This window comes from Heterodontus francisci, chromosome 4, assembly GCF_036365525.1.
Source record: "Heterodontus francisci isolate sHetFra1 chromosome 4, sHetFra1.hap1, whole genome shotgun sequence".
Classification (NCBI taxonomy): domain Eukaryota; kingdom Metazoa; phylum Chordata; class Chondrichthyes; order Heterodontiformes; family Heterodontidae; genus Heterodontus; species Heterodontus francisci.
Window position 1 is genome coordinate 92,693,116 of NC_090374.1, and position 22,423 is coordinate 92,715,538.

The following is a 22,423-nucleotide window of genomic DNA, read 5'->3' on the forward strand; positions in this document are numbered from 1 at the left end:
AATCCCAAGTTTTGGCAGTATTCTGTGCTTAATATGTTTTCATTTTCTTATGTAAGTGTAGGTTTTCAAGTGTTGTACAGTTACTGTGTTAAACAAGCAGCTTAGCAAATCAAAGTTGACTTCGAGATCTACCCACCTCAAATGGGTTGTGGTTGAACAACAAACCACTTTTGTGGCCACAGTGCAGAGGTTTCCAAAGCATGGGTGCTGTGCATTTTCTGTTTGAAAAATATTGTATGCAAAAAGATATGGTATGCCTGTACCAGAATACACACCATAGAATTGGATGTCTAAAGATTGCATTTCAAATCTTGTAAGTAGTGTACATTCATTGGATTTATGCCATTTTCTGGGAATTGGGGAGTTGCAACTAAAAGGCCAGTTTTGCATTGCTCGTCTTAGAAGTGAGTAACAAATTGTTCTAATTGACATTTACTAAGGATTTGTTTGAAGAATATGGGAAGCCGTTTGTAATATATAAAATAAAACTATTTTCTGGTTTGATAAAAAGCTGTGCCTCAAGGTAATTTGTAACTTTTTTTCTGTAATTTTCTTTTGTTTCAGGTTAATTGGAGGAGCAGATAATAAACTTATTTACAGACATTATGCAACTTTGTATTTTGTCTTCTGTGTGGATTCTTCAGAGAGTGAACTGGGCATCCTGGACCTAATTCAGGTATGCATGCATATATATATATATCTCAGCTTTGCTGAGGTATCTGGTAAAACCAGTGGAGTTGTTCACTAATCACTTCAGCTACAGATGATAATCCCTTGTTCCAGTACAAGTGAATAGGATGTGTCGCAGGCAACTGCTGCACATAATTAGACAAATTTCTGTATGAGCACTGTAACTTCAGTTAGTAGGGACTCCGGCCTAAAATTCTGGACTGGCGAAGTGACAAATTCAACTTAGTAGATTTAGAAAGTTTGTACTTGGGAGTTGGGACACAGTGTCTGACTCGACTATTAACTTGTACCATGTATAACAACATCAGAAGCTATATACAAAAAAGGGAGCCATTTTCCCATCTTAACTTGTCCAATCAGAGGAGGAAAAAAGTCTCTTCTGTCCCAATCTGTAAATACTTTCAATGCAGTGTGTTATGACCGAAGCGGGTGGAGTGCACTGTTTATTTAGTCTCACTTCTCCACAGGTCACAACATATCAATAAATTTTCACACTTACCGAAACAGCCAATTAGATACTCTATTTGTCCCCAGAATAAAGCACACCAACCAGGTTTCTTTAATAAACAAAATTATCCGTTTATTATAAACCAAGTCTTAACTGATAATGAAGTAAATATATACGCAAATTAAAATAGTAAAGCCCTGTATTTTTTATATCCTAGCCCACACATACATCCAAAAACCGGTTAACTGGGGGGAAAAAAAAGATTTTTGTTTACAGCTGTTACAAAGAAATAGAAGGAATAATAAGAAAAAACTTAGTCTGAAAAGATATGGAAGGAAGTCCTTTGGTTTGGCAAGGTGTCCTAATGTCGAATAGTTGGCGGCCACTAGGAGTCTTTCCAGGCGAAGTTGATGAACAGTCTGTTTTGGGTAGGCATTCAAAGAAATTCAACTGCAGAAGGTGTCACATAGGTCTTACAGCAAGTGTGCAGCAACAAAGGTGTCAGTTCTCTCATTCGATCTGAAGTCCTTTTTAAAGATGCAAGGTTTCTGCAAATATTCAGGGTTTCTTCAAAATGCAGATGGCAATAGTACAACTTCATACAAGTTTTTGCTTTTCAAGAGCAGGAATTCTTCAAAGAGAGGTAACAGTTTTCTTCTGAGCTCCTGGCAGGTCGATATCAAATTTCAGTTATCTCTTTTAGTCCAAAAACCAGCATCTTTTAACAGTTCAAAGTGAAACCAAAGCTTTTTTGTCCAGGCAAGTCTCATGCTAATCATAAATTCTCTCTTGTCACAACAAAGAATACCTCTTAAGTCAAACCCCCTGTGGTGTTTACTTGAAATCACCTGCTTTCCAGTAAAAATTTGTTTACTGGTCAACTGTTATTGAACTTCCTTTCAAAAAAAAAGCACCCAAAGGTCAGCCTCTTCAGTCTAAAAGTATAGATTCCAAGTTTTAACAAAAATCTATGGAAATTCCATAACAAGTGGTACCTTTATTTTACAAAGAACAAACAGCTCATACCAAACACTGACTCATTTGTTCTGACTTTAGTTAGAACATGAAATCGTATTGCTTTATCCTAATTTGTTACTAATTACAGATACAGTCAAGTAGATATGGTCAATTTAGTGTTTTGGTTGCGTTGAAATGTTGCATGGCCTAATGATCACACATTTTGGCAGTAATAAACCAGTTCCATATGGCCAATTAAATCATAGTGGATTTTGAAATGAAATGATTCCTAGTGCTTTTGTTCTTTTAGTCACCTAATCATTAAACAGAATGTCTTATTATACTTGATGATCTTGAGTTGCTGGTCAGCCTTGAGGCCTCTTTCATTCTGATGATCTTAGTGCCTTTTGGGGTTTATTGCAAAGTACACAAAATGATTGGTTGTATGATGTTGTAGCGAATGGATCAGTGCTAGTCTGTTGACAGGTGATGACATTTGTTGTTAATTAACACTTTATCATGCGCAATACTAGAACCAAAATAGCCTGTTCCCTAGTTTGTTCCTCGACATAATCTAGAAAACTTACCTAGTTTGCATTCCGTGTACTTGTCCTCTACACTGTTACTGCAAATTTGGTTTGCCCTGTCTGTTTTAAGATTAAAATCCCCACGATTACTGTATCACCCAAAGTAACCTCTGAGTTACTGCAGTTCACCCTGTGGATTGTACATACTGCAACCACAGTGTATCAGTGAGTTTATAAGCACGCGAGAAGAATCAAGCGAAGTGCTCTATTCTGGATGGTGTCCACTTCTTGAGTGTTGTCGCAGCTGCACTCATTGAAGCAAGTGGCGAGTGTTCCGTCATGCTTCTATCTTTTATTTTGTTTGTTCATGGGATGTAGGTGTCACTGGCTGGGCCAGCAGTTATTGCCCATCCCTAAATGCCCTTGACAAAGTGGTGGTGAGCTTCATTCTTGAACCACTGCAGTCCATGTGGGCTAGGTACACCAACAGTGCTGTTAGGAAGGACGTTCCAGGATTATGATCCAGTGACAGTGCAGGGACGACGATATAGTTCCAAGTCAGGATGGTGTGTGGCTTGGAGGGAACTTGCAGGTCGTGGTGTTCCCATGAATTTGCTGCCCTTGTCCCTCTAAACAGTAGAGGTTGCAGGTTTGGAAGGTGCTGTCGATGGAGCCTTGGTGCATTGCTGCAGTGCATCTTGTAGATGGTGCACACTCTTGCCACTGTGCATCGGTGATGGAGGAAGTGAATGTTTGTGGATGGGGTTCCAATCAAGTGGGCTGCTTTGTCCTGGATTGTATCGAGCTTCTTGAGTGATGTTGGAGCTGCAGTCATCCAGACAAGTGGAGATTATTCCATCACGCTGCCTTGTAGATGGTGGACAGGCATTGGGAAGTCGGGAGGTGAGTTAGTTGCCGTAGGATTCCTAGCCTCTAACCTGCTCTTGTAGCCACTGTATTTATATGGCTACTCCAGTTCAGTTTCTGGTCAACGGTAGCCCCTAGGATGTTGTTAGTGGGGGATTCAGCAATGGTAATGCCATTGAATGTCAAGTGGAGATGGTTATATTCTCTCTTGTTGGAGATGGTCATTGCCTGGCACTTGTGTGGCACGAATGTTACTTGCCACTTATCAGCCCAAGCCTGGATATTGTCCAAGTCTTGCTACATTTCTACACTGACTGCTTCAGTATCTGAGGAGTCACGAATGGTGCTGAAAATTGTGCAATCATCAGCGAACATCCCCACTTCTGACCTTTATGATTGAAGGAAGATCATTGATGAAGCAGCTGAAGATGTTTGGGCCTAGGACACTTCCTGAGGATCTCCTGCAGTGATGTCCTGGAGCTGAAATGATTGACCTCCAACAACCACAACCATCTTCCTTTGTGCTAGATATGACTCCACCAGCGGAGTTCCCATTCCCCTGATTCCCATTGACCTCAGCTAGGGCTCCTTGATGCCATACTCGGTCAAATGCTGCCTTGATGTCAAGGACAGTCACTCTCACCTCACCTCTTGAGTTCAGCTCTTTTGTCCATGTTTGAACCAAGGCAGTAATGAGGTCAGGAGCTGAGTGGCCCTGGCGGAACCCAAACTGAGCGTCACTGAGCAGGTTATTTCTAAGCAAGTGCCACTTGATGGCACTGTTGATGACCCCTTCCATCACTTTACTGATGATTGAGAGTAGGCTGATGGGATGGTAATTGGCCGGGTTGGACTTGTCCTGCTTTTTGTGCACAGGACATACCTGGGCAATTTTCCACATTGCAGGGTAGATACCAGTGTTGTCGCTGTATTGGAACAGCTTGGCTAGGGGCGCGGCAAGTTCTGGAGCACAGGTCTTCAGAACTATTGCCGGCATATTGTCAGGGCCCATAGCCTTTGCAGTATCCAGTGCCTTCAGTCGTTTCTTGATATCACGCGGAGTGAATCGAGTTGGCTGAAGTCTGGCAACTGTGATGCTGGGGTTCTCAGGAGGAGGCCGAGATGGATCATCAACTCAGCACTTCTGGCTGAAGATTGTTGCAAATGCTTCAGCCTTATCTTTCGCACTGATGTGCTGGGCTCCCCCATCATTGAGGATGGGGATATTTGTGGAGCCACCTCCTCTAGTTAGTTGTTTAATTGTCCACCACCATTCACGGCTGGATGTGACAGGACTGCAGAGCTTAGATCTGATCCGTTGGTTATGGGATCGCTTAGCTCTGTCTATCGCATGCTGCTTATGCAGTTTGGCACGCAGATAGTCCTGTGTTGTAGCTTCACCAGGTTGACGCCTCATTTTGAGCTATGTTTGGTGCTGCTCCTGGCATGCCCTCCTGCACTCCTCATTGAACCAGGGTTGGTCTCCTGGCTTGATGGTAATGGTAGAGTGAAGGATATGCTGGGCCATGAGGTTACAGATTGTGGTTGAGTACAATTCTGCTGCTGCTGATGGCCCACAGCGCTTCATGGATGCCTAGTTTTGCATTGCTAGATCTGTTCGAAATCTATCCCATTTAGCACGGTGGTAGTGCCACACAACATGAAGGACGGTATCCTCAATGTGAAGGCGGGACTTCATCTCCACACCGATTGTGCGGTGGCCATTCCTACCAGTAATGTCATGGACAGATGCATCTGCGGCAGGCAGATTGGTGAGGACGAGGTCAAGTATGTTTTCCCCTCTTGTTGGTTCCCTCGTCACCTGCCGCATCCCCAGTCTAGCAGATATGTCCTTTAGGTCTCGGCCAGCTCAGTCAGTAGTGGTGCTACCAAGCCACTCTTGGTGATGGACATTGAAGTCCCCCACCCAGAGTACATTCTGTGCCCTTGCCACCCTCAGTGCTTCCTCCAAGTGATGTTCAACATGGAGGAGTACTGACTCATCAGTTGAGGGAGGGTGGTAGGTGGTAATCAGCAGGAGATTTCTTTGTCCATGTTTGACCTGATGCCATGAGACTTCATGGGGTCCAGAGTAAATGTTGAGGACTCCCAGGGCAACTCCCTCCCTACTGTATACCACTGTGCCGCCACCTCTGCTGGGTCTGTCCAGCCGGTGGGACAGGACATGCCCAGGGATGGTGATGGCAGAGTCTGGGACATTGTCTGTCAGGTATGATTCCTTGAGTATGACTGTCAGGCTGTTACTTGACTAGTCTGTGGGACAGCTCTCCCAACTTTGGCACAAGCCCTCATATGTTAGTAAGAAGGACTTTGCAGGGTCGACAGGGTTGGGTTTGCCATTGTCGTTTCCGGTGCCTCGGTCGATGCAGGGTGGTCCATCCGGTTTCAATGCTGCCTTGATGTTAAGGGGGTTCACTCTCACCTCGTGAGTTCAGCTCTTTCAGCCATGTTTGGACCAAGGCTGTAATGAGGTAAGGAGCCGAGTGGCCCTGGCAGAACCCAAACTCAGCGTCACTGAACAGGTTTTTGTCAAGTAAGTGCCACCTGATAACACTGTTAACGACACCTTCCATCACTTTACTGATGATTGAGAGTTGACTAATGGGGCGGTAATTGGCCGGGTTGGACCTGTTCTGCTTTTTGTGTACAGGACAGATATGGGCAATTTTCCACATTGCTGGGCAGATGCCAGTGCTGTAGCTGTACTGGAACAGCTTGGCTAGTTCTGGAGCACAGGTCTTCAGTACTATTGCCGGAAGATAGCAGAGATACTGGCTAGAAAACTGACCCCCTTTGTGATATATAATTCTGTTATATTGCTGGTGGCGTACAGTGCATCCAATTCCCCAGTTTTGGGGTACTGGATTAGTGCTTCGTCTGTCTCACTTAGCACAGCACAAGTGTCACACTACACAATGCAGGACGTCCTCAATGTGAAGCTGAGACTTGGACTTCACAAGAACTATGAAATGATTACTTCTGCCTGTACTATTGTGTACAGACATGTCTGCAACGGAGAGGTTGTGAGGATAAGGGCCACTAGCTTACCTCATTCACCACATTACATACACCCAACCTGGAAAATATGCCCTTCAGAACTGTACCAGCACAGTTAATGGTGATACTATCTAGCCAATCTTAATGGTGGATATTGAACTCCTCCATTCAGGGTATATTCTGTGCCTTTGCTTCTCTCAGAGCTTCTTCAAAGTTACGCTCAACATGAAGATGCACTGATTCATCAGTTGACGGGGCATTAGGTAATCCGAAAAAGCTTTCTTCAGCCTTGTTCAATTGAGATCTCATGGGTTCAAAGTCAATGTGGTTACGCCCAGTGCTGCTCCCACCTCTGGTAGGTCTACCCTGTTGTTGGGGCAGGACAAAGCCAGGGCTGGTGATGGAAGAGTGGAGGATGTTTTCTGATGGACATGATGGATCTGTGAGTATGACTATATCAGACTGTTGCTTCACTATTCTGTAGAATAGCTTTCCCAAGTTGGACACTAGCCCTCAGGTGTAACGAGGAAGATGCCGTATGCTTGTCTTGGCTGAAACTTCCAATGTTGATTGAACAAGGTGTAACTTTTTATGTATTTTCTAACAGCAATTGGAGAGTGAAAAAGGGGAACTTCATGCCACGTTAATTGAGAAACAGAACTGGAGTAGCCATATAAATACCATGGATGCATGAGCAGGTCAGAAACTAGCAATCCTGCAGCGAATAACTCACCGCCTGTCCACCATCTACAAGGCACAAGTCGGGAGTGTGATGGAATACTCTCTACTTGCCTGGATGGGTGCAGCTCCAACAACATTCAAGAAGCTCAACACCATCCAGGACAAGGCAGCTGCTTGATTGGCACCCCATCCACAAACATTCACTCCTTCCACCACTGACACATGGTACACACTGCTGCCACTATCTACAAGATGCACTGCAGCAACACACCAAGGCTGCTTAGACAGCACCTTCCAAACCCGCGACCTCTAACAACTAGAAAGATAAGGGCAGCAAATGCATGGGAGCACCATCACCAGCAAGTTCCCCTCCAACTCGCACACCATCCTGACTTGGAACTATATCACTGTTCCTTCACTCGCTGGGCCAAAATCCTGGAGCTCCCTAACAGCACTGGGTATACCTACCTCACATGGACTGCAGCAGTTCAAGAAGGCAGCTCACCACCACCTTCTCAATTAGGGTTGGTAATTAATGCCGGCCTAGCCAGCAACGCCCACATCCCATGAATGAGTAATATAAAATTCACTGATCTGGAGGTGGAGGAGGGTGGGGTGGCCATAGCTCAGCCAGTGGTGGAGCAATGAATGACAGACCGCAAATTCAGGATTTCCATGTTAATCTGATTTTAGGCTTATTCCTGAAGTTGTGGTCAGTTTCAGACAGTTCGGCATCAAAATGGCTGCAATTTCTGGTCATTGTATCTTTTACACAACAGATGTTACACTTGATTATAGATTCAAGCCATCAAAAGTAGAGAAAAAGCAAGCAAGTAGTTGACCTGGAGCCTGAAATTTACAAGCAGACCTCAGCTGGTAAAAATAGATAGACTGACTTGAAATTAGCTATTTAGAGCAATGGTCTTAAAACAGAGGGCAGGTTAGCAACTAAAAATTATCAGCATGCTTCTGACTTCTGTACTGATAATTCTGAGTAAAAATAAGATTCACTAGTTATGCTAAAACAGGAAACATGTCCGAACCAGTTGTTACAATAAATAAAGCCACTGCAATCCCAGTGATTTGAATTAGAAGATCTGATGTTGAATTAAGAGATGAACCAACCCACATGGTATGAATTGTAAGTTTATCTCGTGCTTCTTATTGGAGAATAATTTTGCTAGCACACAGTAAACAGATCTGAGTATGTCCTGAAGTGTTTTTGTCTTACGGATCAACAGGGCTGAATTATTCAGTTCTGTATTATGTCCTGCCGCCAGAGATGTAAGCGGGAGCCGCTCCCGCTCTGGTGGACGGAGGGGCCCTGGGGCGGCATTAACAGGCTGCTGCCAGGGCAGCATCCAATTTAAGGACAGTGACCTGCCCCCCCCCCCCCCCCAGCCCAATCAGGGAGAGGGCCGGCAGCTCAGCAGCCTTGGCAGCGCCATCGCTAGCAGTGGCCAATGCTGAGGCTGCATCACAAACGAAAGGGCACCACAATGCTGACGAGCCCTCGAAGACTGGTAGGTTTCTTTTGAGGAAGCCGAAGCTAGGCAGGCAGGCCCTGCTGATAGTCGGGAGGTAGTTTTTACAGTGGTGCCACCTTGGGTGCGGGGCTGGGCATTACTGCTTGGGGGAGCCCCTCTGTGTGCCATGGAGCACCTATTAAGGAGGCCTCTCAATGCGGGCAAAACGTGCATGGGAAATAGTCCTTACTTGGGCCCTTAAGTGTCTCAGTTGGCTGCCTGATGTGTGGCCGTGCCACCTGAGGTGCTCAACACTGACAATATGATGTGGTGTGAAGACATCAGGCTCCCCTCCCGACGCTTTCCCCACTTTGCTAACCCTCCAACAAAGAGCAATGGATGACATCACATTTAATGGATTGTTCTATTCTTGTATTTTGGGATTCAGATGAATGTACTAAGACACTTATTTCAAAACCAATATTGATATAACTGTGAAAAGATACCATGCTAAGAATAAATCTGCATGTGTATGGAATTAAATTCTCTCAAACTAGGATGAAGCGAGCATAGCAACACATTCATTGTTCATCAGGTGCCTCTGAGCCAGTGTTGTACAGTAAATATCTTCATATTTCAAGACAAGATGCTTTTGCAGATAGGAATGTAGGGGAGCCTGGAGCTTTTTGAAAATAAAAAAGCTGAACTACAAATGTTCATCTTTGCAACAAGCATATAGGAATACGCAAGTTCAAGAGCCAGTAGGAGGAAAGCAACTCGTCTCTGTCCTTTTTAGTGACTTTGAACCTTTGTGAAAAAAATTTCTGTAATGAGTTAAAATCATGCTGACCTTGTCTAAAATCTTGTCTCTTTAATATTGAGTTGTTGTACATCGCTTTGTAGCTTGTTAACTAGATATTAATTTTGTTACCCTAATGTGAATTTCTGCTTCTGTGTTAGTTCATAAATCTCACACAGACGGCCCTGTGAGAGGTAAGTGTGTTGGGGTAGCGGGGACCATTCAGGCTAGCCCTGGCAATGGGATGGCAGGGCTTTGGACGTCTTCCTGGGAAGATGGCTTTTGCTGCGTGGGGGTGCCCAGGGGCCCTGGTTTACCCCCAAAGGAGGGACCCCGTTCCCCCCCCCCCCCCCCCAACAACCCTGCTAGGAGGCTGCCTGGCTTTACTTGCTGGCATCTCTCTGTGGCAGCGATCTCTCCACCTTCAACAAAATTGAAGTGGAGGCGGGAAAGCCCTTAAGGGACCATTAATTGGCCACTTAATGGCATCAATTGGCCAGGGCCAAAAAGGCTGTCCTTGGCCTTCCGCGCCTCAGACAAATTGGCAGGGGGCCTGGATGATGGGAACGGCGCCCCCTGCCATCTCCCCCCCCACCTCTGTGCCCATCTCCAAGGGCAGCACAAAATCTTGCCCCTAGTATCAACATTGAACACTCAAGTCAAGCATAAGACTGCCAGAGATTAAAGCTTTGCCTCAACAACATGCCATAACCTCACAAAAGCACACAGTACTGCTTCACTGTGAACTTCTCTTTGTCTCAAAGGTCTTAAGGATGGTTGATCTAAGTGCCAATTGTAGGTAGCTTTGTTTTTTATTAGACAATAGATGTATGTCCACAGGGATCTGGGTCAAGATTATCCAAATCATTTCATGTTGGACATTTGCAGGGATCATATAAATGTTGGACTTAATGTGACAATTATGATGATGAGCCATAGAATGCTACAGCACACAAATGGGCAGTTTGACTACAAGACTGCACTGGCATTTTCCTTCAAGAGCAATATGGTATAATTCCATTTCCCTAGTTACTCCCCATACCTATAATCTCCTTGTTCAAGCACCTATCTATTTCCCTTTTTAGAAGTACTTATGGACTGTCCTCCAGTTTGTGGCAGAGAATTCCGCATTCTCGCCACACTGTCAATAATGCATTTCTAACCTCCCCTTTAATTCTTTTGGCAATTATCATCACTATCTTGCTAACCAATGGAAACAAGCTTTCACAACCCAGCCTAATCTTGAAGACCTCTTTCCGGTTATTCCTCAGTTATCCGCTCCAATGAGAACATCTTTAACGTCTCAGTCTCTCTTCGTAATTGTAGCATCTCCTCCCTGATATTCTAGTGAATTTACATTGTAGTTTTTTTTATTGTTTTTGTATCAATCCTATAATGGGGCACCCAAAATGGTACACAATACTCCAACTGCACCTTAACTTGGGCCTTGTCCAAGTTCAGCATTAGTTCAGATGAAGGGTCACTGACCTGAAATGTTAACTCTGCTTCTCTCTGCACAGATGCTGCCAGACCTGCTGAGTATTTCCAGCACTTTTTGTTTTATTTCAGATTTCCAGCATCTGCAGTATTTTGCTTTTATTCCAACAGTAGCTCCTTGTTTTTGTATTCTAGCTTATGGGTGCAAAATCAAGGATTGTGTAGATCTTTGTCCTTACACCCGTGCCTTCACACAGTAAGGCATTTAAAATCTTACAATTTAAGATGTAATTACTTCCTCTAATCTTGCTGCTGGAATGTATTGCTTCAGATTTCTCTTATGCTAAGCTACCACCAACCTGCTGGCCTAATAAGCCCTTCTGTAGTTTTTCACACTTGACAATTTGCACCATAATTTGGTGTCATCAACAATTTTCAAATTCTTAGCTGAATTCCCAAGTTCAGAGCAGTCATAAATAATAAAAATAATGAGCACCTCCAACAAAAGCTTCTGTGGAATACTGCCTACCTTGTGTTGTCTGTTGCTGTATGAAGGGAATGCTGAGTTTAAGCCAAGCTGACTTTTCAAACTTTGATACTGTACTTTTTTTTTCAAAAATGAACTGAATTTGTGCTGTGCTAAGTTTTTTGTATTCTTTCATGGGATGAGTGTCGCTGACAAGGCCAGCATTTGTTGCCCATCCGTAATTGCCCTTGAAGATGGTGATGAGCTGCCTTCTTGAACCGCTGCAGTCCATCTGGTGTAGGTACACCCACAGTGCTGTTCGGAAGGGAGTTCCAGGTTTTTGACCCAATGATAGTGAAGAAACGGCAAAATATTTCCAAGTCAGGCCGATGTGTAACTTGGGGAACTTGCACGTGGTGGTGTTCCCATGCGTTTGCTGCCCTTGTCCTTCTAGGTGGTACAGGTCGTGGGTTTGGAAGGTGCTGTCAAAGGAGGCTTGGCAAGTTGTTGCAGTGCATTTTGTAGATGGTACTCACTGCTGCCACTGTGCGCCAGTAGTGAGGAGAGTGAATGTTTAAGGTGGCGAAAGGGGTGCTTATCATGTGGGCTGGTTTGTCCTGAATGGTGTTGAGCTTCTTGTTGGAGCGGCACTCATTCAGGCAAATGGAAAAGATTCCATCACAATCCTGACTTGTGCCTTATAGATGGTGGACTGTCTTTGGGGAATCGGATGGTGAGTTACTCATTGCAGTGTATGGTTGAATCAGATATGCTCAGTATCCGATATCTTTGATTTGATTCAAGAATGGGAAAAGGAGAAAAACAAACTTTCCTCTAGAAATTCCTGGAAGCAATACTTGGAAAACAAACCAATTAATTGATGGGAAACAAATCTAGGCTAAATTTTTAACACCTTATGATGTAGATTAGCAAGTATTCTAAAGTAGTAAGTAAAAAGAAAGGGAAAGTAAAATATTAAAATAGATGGACCAAAGGATATGGGAAATACTGTAATCTGGATAGTTGCAATATATGAACCAGTAATTGTTTTAGGATTTTGTCTTGGTCAGCATTTTGAGAGATCTGGACTGATGACATGGGTACCTTTTTTAAATGCAAGCCCTCCCTGGAAATGTTTGCTTTGATCACTTAAAGGAAGCACTATCTCACTGCTGCTTGATACCAACGAATCTAACTGTAGCTTTGTTCACAGCTCCCTCTGCCTTGGGAGCCCATGTACAACACCATTTCTGGCATTGTCCCTGCTTGTAACAGTACAGCAACATACTACTAGCTTTTAATTTGCTGTGAGCTAAATGATTTTCCAGCCCATTACAATTTCAGGTATTCTTTTTCTTGTTAGGAGTTCTCTTGAGGCTGGCAAGTTGCTGCAGTGCATCATGTGGATGGTACATACTGCTGCTGGTGTGGAGGGATTGAATGATTAAGGTGCTGGATGGAGTGCCAATTCAGCAGCTGCTTTGTCCTGGATGGTGTTGAGCTTCTTGAGTGTTTATTTATTTATTTAGAGATACAGCACTGAAACAGGCCCTTCGGCCCACCGAGTCTGTGCCAACCATCAACCACCCATTTATACTAACCCTACACTAATCCCATATTCCTACCACATCCCCACCTGTCCCTATGTTCCTCTACCACCTACCTATACTCGGGGCAATTTTTATAATGGTCAATTTACCTATCAACCTGCAAGTCTTTTGGTGTTGGAGCTGCAGTCATCCAGGCAAGTAGAGTATTCCATCACATTCCTGACTTACTCATAGAGTCATAGAGAGAAACAGCACTGAAACAGGCCTTTCGGCTCACCAAGTCTGTGTCGACCATGTGCTTGGAAATGGTGGGAAGGCTTTGGGGAGTCAGGAGGTTAGTTTCTCAGTAGAATTCCCAGCCTCTAACCTGCTCTTGTAGCCACATTATTTATGTGGCTGTCCAATTAAGTTTCTGGTCAATGGCAACCCCCCCGCCACCCTCCAGGATGTTGTTGATGGGTGGATTCAGTGATGGTTAATGCTGTTGTAATTCAAGGGGAGATGGTTAGATTCTGTCTTATTGGAGATGGTCATTGCCTAGCACTTGTGTGGCCTGAATGTTACTTGCCACTTATCAGCCCAAGTGTGAATGTTGTCCAGGTATTGCTGTATGTTGGCAGGGACTGCTTCAGTATCTGAAGTTGTGAATGGTACGGAACATTTTGCAATCATCTGTAAATATCCCCACATCTGGTGTTATGGAGGGAAAGTCATTGATAAAGCAGCTGAAGATGACTGGGCCTAGAACACTATGCTGAGGAACTCCTACATTGATGTCCTGAGGCTGAGATGATTGGCCTCCAACAATTACGACCATCTTCCTTTTGTGCTAGGTGTGACTCCAACCAGTGGAACGTTCCCCTGCCTCTTTTTCTCCCCCCCCCCCCCCCCCCCCCACCCCCGATTCCCATTGACTTCAATTTTGCTAGGGCTCCTTGATGCAACATTCTGTCAAATGCTGCTTTTGAAGTCAAGGTACTTACAGGGCATGATAAAGCAGAAAAGGAAAGCTTACGTCCGACACAGAGAGGTCAATACTATAGAAAGCCGAGAGGAGAGAAAGTAGAGGGGCGAAATCAAAAAGGAAATTAGGAAAGCAAAGAGAAGACATGAAAGAATAATGGCAAGCAAAATCAAGGTGAACCCAAAGATGTTTTATCAATGCATTGAGTAAGAGGATAACTAAGCAAAGAGTAGGGCCCATAAAAGACCAAAAAGGTGTGGAGATAGAAGATGTGTGTATGGCTCTTAATACTTTGCATCTGTCTTCACAAAAGACAGGGACAATGCAGACGTTGTCGTTAGGAGGTGGAGTATGAAGTATTGGATGCGATAAACATCGGGAGGGAAGAGGTATTATGGGGATTTGCATCCTTGAAAGTGGATAAATCACCAGGGCCGGATGCAATATACCCCAGACTGTTAAAAGAAGCCAGGGAGGGAATAGCGGAAGGTCTGACCATCATTTTCCAAACCTGACTGGATACAGGTTTGGTGCCAGAGGATTGGAGATCTGCTAATGTTGTACCTTTAAAAAGGGAGCGAGGAATAGACCAAATAACTACAGGCCAGTCAGTCTAACCTTGGTATTAGGCAAATTATTGGAATCAATTCTGAGAGACAGGATAAACTGTTACTTAGAAAGGCATGGATTAATCAAGGATAGTCAACATGGATTTGTTATGGGAAAGTCGTGTCTGACTATATTGAATTTTTTTGAGGAAGTAACGAGGAGGATTGATGAGGGTGGTGCAGTTGATATGGTCTACGTGGATTTTAGCATGGCTTTTGACAAGATCCCACATGGCAGACTGGTTTAATAAAAAAGCCCATGGGACCCAGGGGAATGTGGCAAGCTGGATACCAAATTGGCTTAGTAGCAGGAAACAATGGATAATTGTTGACTGGTGTTTTTGTGACTGGAAACCTGTTTCCAGTGCGGTTCAGCAGGCCTCCGTACTAGGTACCCTGCTTTTTGTGGTATATATTATGTATTTGGGCATAAATGTAGGGGGTATGATCCAGAAGTTTGCAGACGACACAAAAATTGGCTGTGCAGTTGATAGGAGCATAGTTGTAGACTGCAGAAAGATATCAGTGGACTGGTTGGGTGGGTAGAAAAGCGGCACATGTAATTCAACCCAGAGAAGTGTGAGGTGATTTATTTGGGGAGGTCAAACACAGCAAATGAATACACAATAAATGGGAGGATACTGAGAAGTGTAGAGGAAGTGAGGGACCTTGAAGTGAATGTCCACAGATTCCTGAGAATAGCAGGACAGGTCGGTAAGATGGTTAAGAAGGCATATGGAATCCTTTCTTTCCCTTATTAGTTGAGGTATAGAATATAAGAGCAGGGAGTTTATGCTAGAACTGTATAACTCATTGGTTAGGCCACAACTTGAGTACTGTGTGCAGTTCTGGTCGCCTTATTCCAGAAAGGATGTAATTGCACTAGAGAGGGTACAGAGGAGATTTACGATGATGTTGCCTGGACTGCAAAATTGCAGCTATGAGGAAAGATTGGATAGGCTGGGGTGTTCTCTTGGAATACAGGAAACTAAGGGGAGATTTGATTGAGATTTATAAAATTGTGAAGGGCCTGGATAGAATATATGTGAAGAGCCTATTTACCTTAGCAGAGAGGTCAGTGACTAGGGGGCATAGATTTAAAGTGATTGGTAGAGGGATTAGAGGGGATATGAGGAAAAGATTTTTCACCCAGTGTGCGGTGGGGGTCTAGAACTCACTGCCTGAAAGGGTGGTAGAGGCAGAAAACCTCACCTCATTTAAAAGATGCCTGGATTTGCACCTGAAGTGCCGTTACCTGCAGGGGCGATGGACCAAATGCTGGAAAGTGGGATTAGGCTGATTGGCTTGTTTTTCAGCTGGCACAGACACGATGGGCCAGGTGGCCTCTTTTTGTGCCGTAAAGATTCTATGATTCTAAGATTCTATGATGCCAAGGGCAGTCACCTTGAACTCACCTCTTGAATTCGGTTCTTTTGTCCATGTTTGGAGTAGACTGATGAAGTGCTGATTAGTTGGATTGGATTTGTCTTGATTTGTTTGGACATTTCTTGTGAATTTCTTGTGCTGTTGGCATTCTAAGGATTAATAGTGACTTCACCCTTTGTAGGAAGGCAGTTGTACCCCACATACGAGAGATTGCCTAAAAACTGTGATACTGTGACACACAATACCTTGAACTATTGCTTTACCAGGGACACATACAAGTTAGTATCATAGGAACAGGAGTAGGCCATTCAGCCCTTTGTGCCTGCTCCACCATTCACTTAGATCATGGCTGATCATCTGCCTCAATGACACTTTCTCGCACTATCTCCATATCCCTTGATGTCATCAGTCTCCAGAAAGCTATTGATTTCTGTCTTGAACATGCTCAATGTTCACACAATGCTTCCACAGCCCTCTGGGTTAGAGAATTCCAAAGACTCATCACTCTTTGAGTGAAGAAATTCCTCCTCATCTTGGTCTTAAATGGCCTACCCCTTATTGTGATTATGTCCCTGGTTTTAGACTCACCAGCCAGAGGAAACATCCTATCTGCATCCACTCTGTCACGCCCTTTAAGAATTTTGTAAGTTTCAATGAGATCACATTCTTAAACTCTAGAGAATACAGGCCCAGTTTCCTCAATCTCCCCTCATAAGACAATCCTGCCATCCCAGGGATTAGTTTGGTAAAGTAAAGCTCCATTACACTTCCGCTATGGCAAGTATATTCTTCCTTAGATCAGGAGACCAAAACTGCACACAGTACTCCAGGTGCGGTCTCACCAAAGCTCTATACAATTGCAGCAAGACATCTTTACTTCTGTACTCAAATCCCCTTGTGATGAAGGCCAACATACCATTTGCCTTCCTAAATTGCTTGCTGCACCTGCGTGCTAGCTTTTAGTGACTCATGAACAAGGACACCCAGGTCACTTTGGACAGCAATACTTCCCAACCACTCACCATTTAAGAAATATTCTGTCTTTTTGTTTTTTCTACCAAAGTGGATAACTTCACATTTCTTCTTTGGCCTCCTTGTCTCGGGAGACAATGGGTAAGCGCCTGGAGATGGTCAGTGGTTTGTGGAGCAGCGCCTGGAGTGGCTATAAAGGCCAATACTAGAGTGACAGACTCTTTCACAGGTGCTGCAGATAAAATTGGTTGTCGGGGCTGTTACACAGTTGGCTCTCCCCTTGCGCTTCTGTCTTTTTTCCTGCCAACTGCTAAGTCTCTTCGACTCGCCACTCTTTAGCCCCGCCGTTATGGCTGCCTGCCAGCTCTGGCGATCGCTGGCAACTGACTCCCACGACTTGTGATCAATGTCACAGGACTTCATGTCGCGTTTGCAGATGTCTTTAAAGTGGAGACATGGACGGCTGGTGGGTCTGATACCAGTGGCGAGCTCGCTGTACAATGTGTCCTTGGGGATCCTGCCATCTTCCATGCGGCTCACATGGCCAAGCCATCTCAGGCGCCGCTGATTCAGTAGGGTGTATAAGCTGGGGATGTTGGCTGCCTCGAGGACTTCTGTGTTGGAGATGCGGTCCTGCCACCTGATGCCAAGGATTTTCCGGAGGCAGCGAAGATGGAATGAATTGAGACGTCGCTCTTGGCTGATTTATTCACATTTTATTAACTTGCATAAAGTTAACATTTACAAAATGAACTGCACATTTCACAATAGTTCATAAAACATTCGAAGTACAACAATAATTGATTCCAGCAAGAAATTTTTACTACCTAGCAAAAGATCAACTGAGTGTTCCCTGAATGGTTTTAGTTGGCATAATTATTTCAGAATTTTTCTTCTGGGACTACTTTTTTGGTTTATTTTTAATGTCTTAAATTTAAGTCTGTTCGTCTATTTCTTTTTCCCATTTTTCTCTTTTTTGGTTCTGTAGCACTTTGAAAGGAATTTAACAGTCTCTATTGATGCTTTGTCATGAGAGCTCAGGCAAAACAAAACTCTGTGCATAGACCTGTGGGCACAAGCCCATGTCATATGGCTGTCAGAGCCTGCAAAGCAGATCGCTCTGCTATGCTGGAGCACTTAAAAATGTTGTCTGAATGGAAATTAAACAAGCTTGGGCAGTCTCAATCCAGTTTCCAGTATATGCATTGGTTTCAGTTTGAGGTATTTATAGAGGTTGTAGGAAATGTCACACGGATGCATTCGTGAACAAGACCTTCAAAGGTGGTATACAGCTTAAATAAATGCAGGAAAGGAAGGCAGAGGTGCAGCTGAACCCTAATCCTGTGAGTGCTGTAACTGCAAAACCAGCGAGCTACAAAAGGTGTAAGTAACACACAAGCTAATTTTTTTTTTTTTTGTCACTCAGCAGTCCACTGTTGGAACTTTTTGTTTAAGCCATTTAAAATATGAGTACTGTTGACTGTTGTTTTGGGGATGGGGGAACGAAGGAAACCATCTGTACGTGGCCACTTGGGGCCTGGTATTCAGTGGGTGTGCTTGAAATTCTGCCCTTTGTTGTGGAATGACGAGCTTCCAGTAGCTCAGGTCTGGTTTTGAACAGATAGCATTGAATGGTAATAAAAACAAGAAATGCTGGAAATACTCAGCAGGTCTGGCAGCATCTGTGGAAAGAGAAGCAGAGTTAACGTTTCGGGCCAGTGACCCTTTTTCTCCTTCTGAGTTCCGAAAAAGGATCACTGACCCGAAACGTTAACACTGCTTCTCTTTCCACAGATGCTGCCAGACCTGCTGGGTATTTCCAGCATTTCCCGTTTTTATTTCAGATTTCCAGCATCCGCAGTATTTTGCTTTTATTTTAGCATTGAATGGTTCCTTGCAACTCCATCCTAGTCTGAGAGTAGTTCAATCAGTTGAGACCTGGAAAATGAAATCTGTTGAACATTAAATGTATTTAGTTTTGAATTCTATGTTGTAAAACTGGCATGAACATAAGAAAAGGTTTTCTTCTCATTTCTGTCCCTGCAACCCCTCTACCACAGCCAATCCGATGACTTCACAAGGAACGGACTGTTAATGTACTAATTTGGAATTTTTAGTAGTCAACAAGTTATTTCTTGATGAATTTGTAATGGTTAAATTTGCAGTATAAATGTCACCATGACATGGAACTCACTGACAGCTCTTTGCTGGAGTAAAAACTGATCCAAGTTTTCCATAAAATTAGATCAGTATAAATTAAATAGATACTGTAGAATGCTTTTAAGAAAATATGATCTTGAGTTTAGATGATTGTGCAGACTGCATTAGTCGGTGGTTTTCAAACTTTTCTGTGTGGGAGGCTCCTGTTGCTGTCCCCACAATATATTATAAACAGTCGAATCTTTATCGACCAACAATAATTACTTAAATTTATACACGCTGTGTTCTATTTGGCTTGCTTTATGATTTACCATAAATATTGTAAACTCCACGGGCTGAATTTTACGCCACCCCAGCGGGTCAGACGGTGGCGTGGGGGTGGCGTAAAATTGAGCAGGAGGCTCCGGGAGGCCTACCCGCCCCACTCCCACCTCCGGTCAACTTTACAGCGGTTGAGTGGGGAGGGGAAATGGCCCGCCCACCCGAGGCCAATAAAAGCCCTTCAGTGGTTACTTAACAGCCACTTAATGGGCCCTCGCCCGCCTCCACGGGTATTTTACCCATGGCAAGTGGGTGTACTGGGGAAGTGAAATGCCGCGCGGCAATAACTGCTGGCCTTTCCGCATTCCGGGGTGGGGTGCGATGGCAGTCAGGTACAGGGTGCCTGATTGAGGGCTGTCCCCGCCTCCCAAGCCACCTCCGGGACCCAAGACGCCCCCCCCAAACGACCACTCCAGCCTCGCCAGGGAAGGACCAATCTCCCTGGTGAGGCATGCCCAACTTACCTTCACTCATGGCTCTATCTGGTGGGCTGTGCTGCAGTCCCAGCGGCGGCCAAAGCTCCCGGTGGCGCTGCTGGGATTAAGAGCTGCTAGCCCGACGATTGATTGGTCGGCAGCTCACTGAGGCGGGACTTCCTCCCTCAAGGGGGTGCAAGTCCCGCCTCGGGACAGTTAAAGCAGGACCTGTAAATGCAGGACGGATCCCTGGGCTAGGCGGAAGCGGGTTCGGCACCCACTTATACGTCCAGCCCCATGGGACTGCCTGTCCTAACTTCGGATTGACATTCATATATGCAAAGGAAAGCTTTTGCTATAATTACTGAAAACATTAGTGCATGCAATGGAAATAATAGACAGGTAATTTGGTAAGTACTGCAAAATCACTCAAAATTTGACGAATGCTTAGAAATCCAATGACCCTGTAAACCTTTTGGGATTACCTCATTGACGTTGGGTGGAATTTAATGGAACCCCCGGAGACAGGCTAGAAGGTGAGTGGACCCATAGAATTGGGCCAGGAGGCGGGGGGCACAGTGGCCGTCACCTTCCCGTCACACCGATTAAGTCGGGCGTGGGAAAGGCCAAAGACAGCCTTCCTGCCCAGAGGCCATTTGAGGGCCTGAAGTGGCCAATCAGTAGCCAGTTAAGGGCCCTTCTCACCGCGGCTGGAATTAAACCAGGGGCGGGGGGCCTTCACCATGCGGGGAGGAGGGGCGGTGTTTCTCAGTGAGCAATCTATGACCCACAGAGGGCCTGGCCACAAAGCCTGGCCCTCCGGGAACTGCCAGGCTGGCCCCAGCGACCCTACCTCAATTACCTCTGGTCCTGGGCTCAAGCACTGGGCCTGCTCCCAGGCCTCCTACAGTACCGGCAGTGGCCACTGCTCCCGTGGCACTGCCAATCGTACTGAGCTACTGGCCCTCAGGCCAGTATTTCTTGGAGGCGGGATCCCAGTCTTTAAAGGGACGGGGTCCCTGGTACCAGGCACTTAAGTGTCTGAGTGCCGTTGAATTGTGCTGGTTAGCTCCGAAAAGCTGAGGCATGGATCCCCTCACCTTTTTGGTCTGGTGCAGGGAGCCCCGTCTGCATAACTAAATTCAGCCCATTATTTGAGTGCTGATGGTCTGAACTCTCAAAATGATCTGTCTTTTTTTACACACCCAAGTATTTATTTATTCCTCAATTTAAGTGAACCTTTGATAGTTATTTAGTGTTTTATGGACACGGGACTGATGTTTAAAGTGTTACACTAAATGCAACTGAATAAATGCAACTGAATTACGAAGTAAAATTTCACTTGCTGAATGTTTTTTATTTCTTGTGAAACAGAGCTTTCGTTGTACTTCGCAGTTCTGGTTTGTACTAATATTTCAAAGTAAGCCGATGGGGAATTGCTATCAATATTACATTCCATTGCTGTTGCTGTCCATACAATTATAACAGTGGAATCTTTACAGACCAGCACTGTAAAGAATGGCTACCCGACCAGGCCCGACGACGTGTCGGATTCGGGTTGGATCGGGTATGTCTTCCGGGTACTGCATTCAGGCACGGGTTGGGTCAGGCTGGACGTGGTCAGTGCTGCCTTGCTCCGGGAAGTAATTTTGATTTGAACATTCAGGACGTCAAGGCGGGAAACGTGCAGTCCAGACTCCGCACTCTGCAGTAAAGCCTGGCTACCCGACCAAACCTGACTACATGTCATAGAGTCATACAGCACAGAAACAGGCCCTTAGGTCCATTGTGTCTGTGCTGGTCATCAAGCACCTGTCTATTCGAATCCCATTTTCCAGCACTTGGCCCGTAGCCTTGTATGCTATGGTGTTTCAAGTGCTCATCTAAATACTTATTAAATGTTGTGAGGATTCCTGCCTCTACCACCACTTCGGGTAGTGTGTTCCAGGTTCCAACCCCACCCTCTCGGTGAAATATTTTTCCTCAAATCCCCTCTAAACTTCCTGCCCCTTACCTTAAATCTATGCCCCCTGGTTATTGATCCCTCTGCTAAGGGTAAATGTTTCTTTCTATCTATCCAATCAGTGCCCCTTATAATTTTGTATACCTCAATCAGGTCCCCCCTCAGCCTTCTCTGCTCTAAGGGAAACAACCCTAGCTTATCCAGTCTCTCTTTATAGCTGAAATGCTCCAGCCCAGGCTACATCCTGGTGAATCTCCTCTGCACCCTCTCCAGTGCAATCACACCCTTCCTATAGTGCAGTAACCAGAACTGTACACTACTCCAGCTGTGGCCTAACTAGCATTTTATACAGCTCCATCATAACCTCCCTGCTCTTGTCTTCTATGCCTCGACTAATAAAGGCAAGTATCCCATATGCCTTCCGAACCACCTTATCTCCCTGTGCTGCTGCCTTCAGTGATCTGTGAGCAAGTACACCAAGGTCTCTCTGATCCTCTACTTCCTAGGGTCCTACCATCCATTGTATATTCCCTTGCCTCGTTAGTCCTCCCAAAATGTATCACCTCACACTTTTCAGGATTAAATTCCATTTGCCACTGCTCTGCCCATCTTACCAGCCCATCTATATCGTCCTGTAATCTAAGGCTTTTCTCCTCACTTTTTACGACACCACCTATTTTCGTGTGATCTGCGAACTTACTGATCATACCTCCTATATTCACGTCTA

General features: G+C 44.8%; 1 protein-coding gene across 5 annotated transcripts in view; it reads left to right on the forward strand.

Annotated features, from left to right (window-relative positions):
* LOC137369146 (AP-3 complex subunit sigma-1) overlaps positions 1–22,423 on the forward strand; it is a 109,773-nt gene that overhangs the window by 20,428 nt on the left and 66,922 nt on the right. For all 5 annotated transcript variants that reach the window (XM_068029872.1, XM_068029873.1, XM_068029870.1 and 2 more), the window contains exon 3: positions 565–676. In XM_068029872.1, the coding sequence (XP_067885973.1) occupies positions 565–676 (112 nt within the window). The remainder of the gene's footprint in view (positions 1–564; positions 677–22,423) is intronic.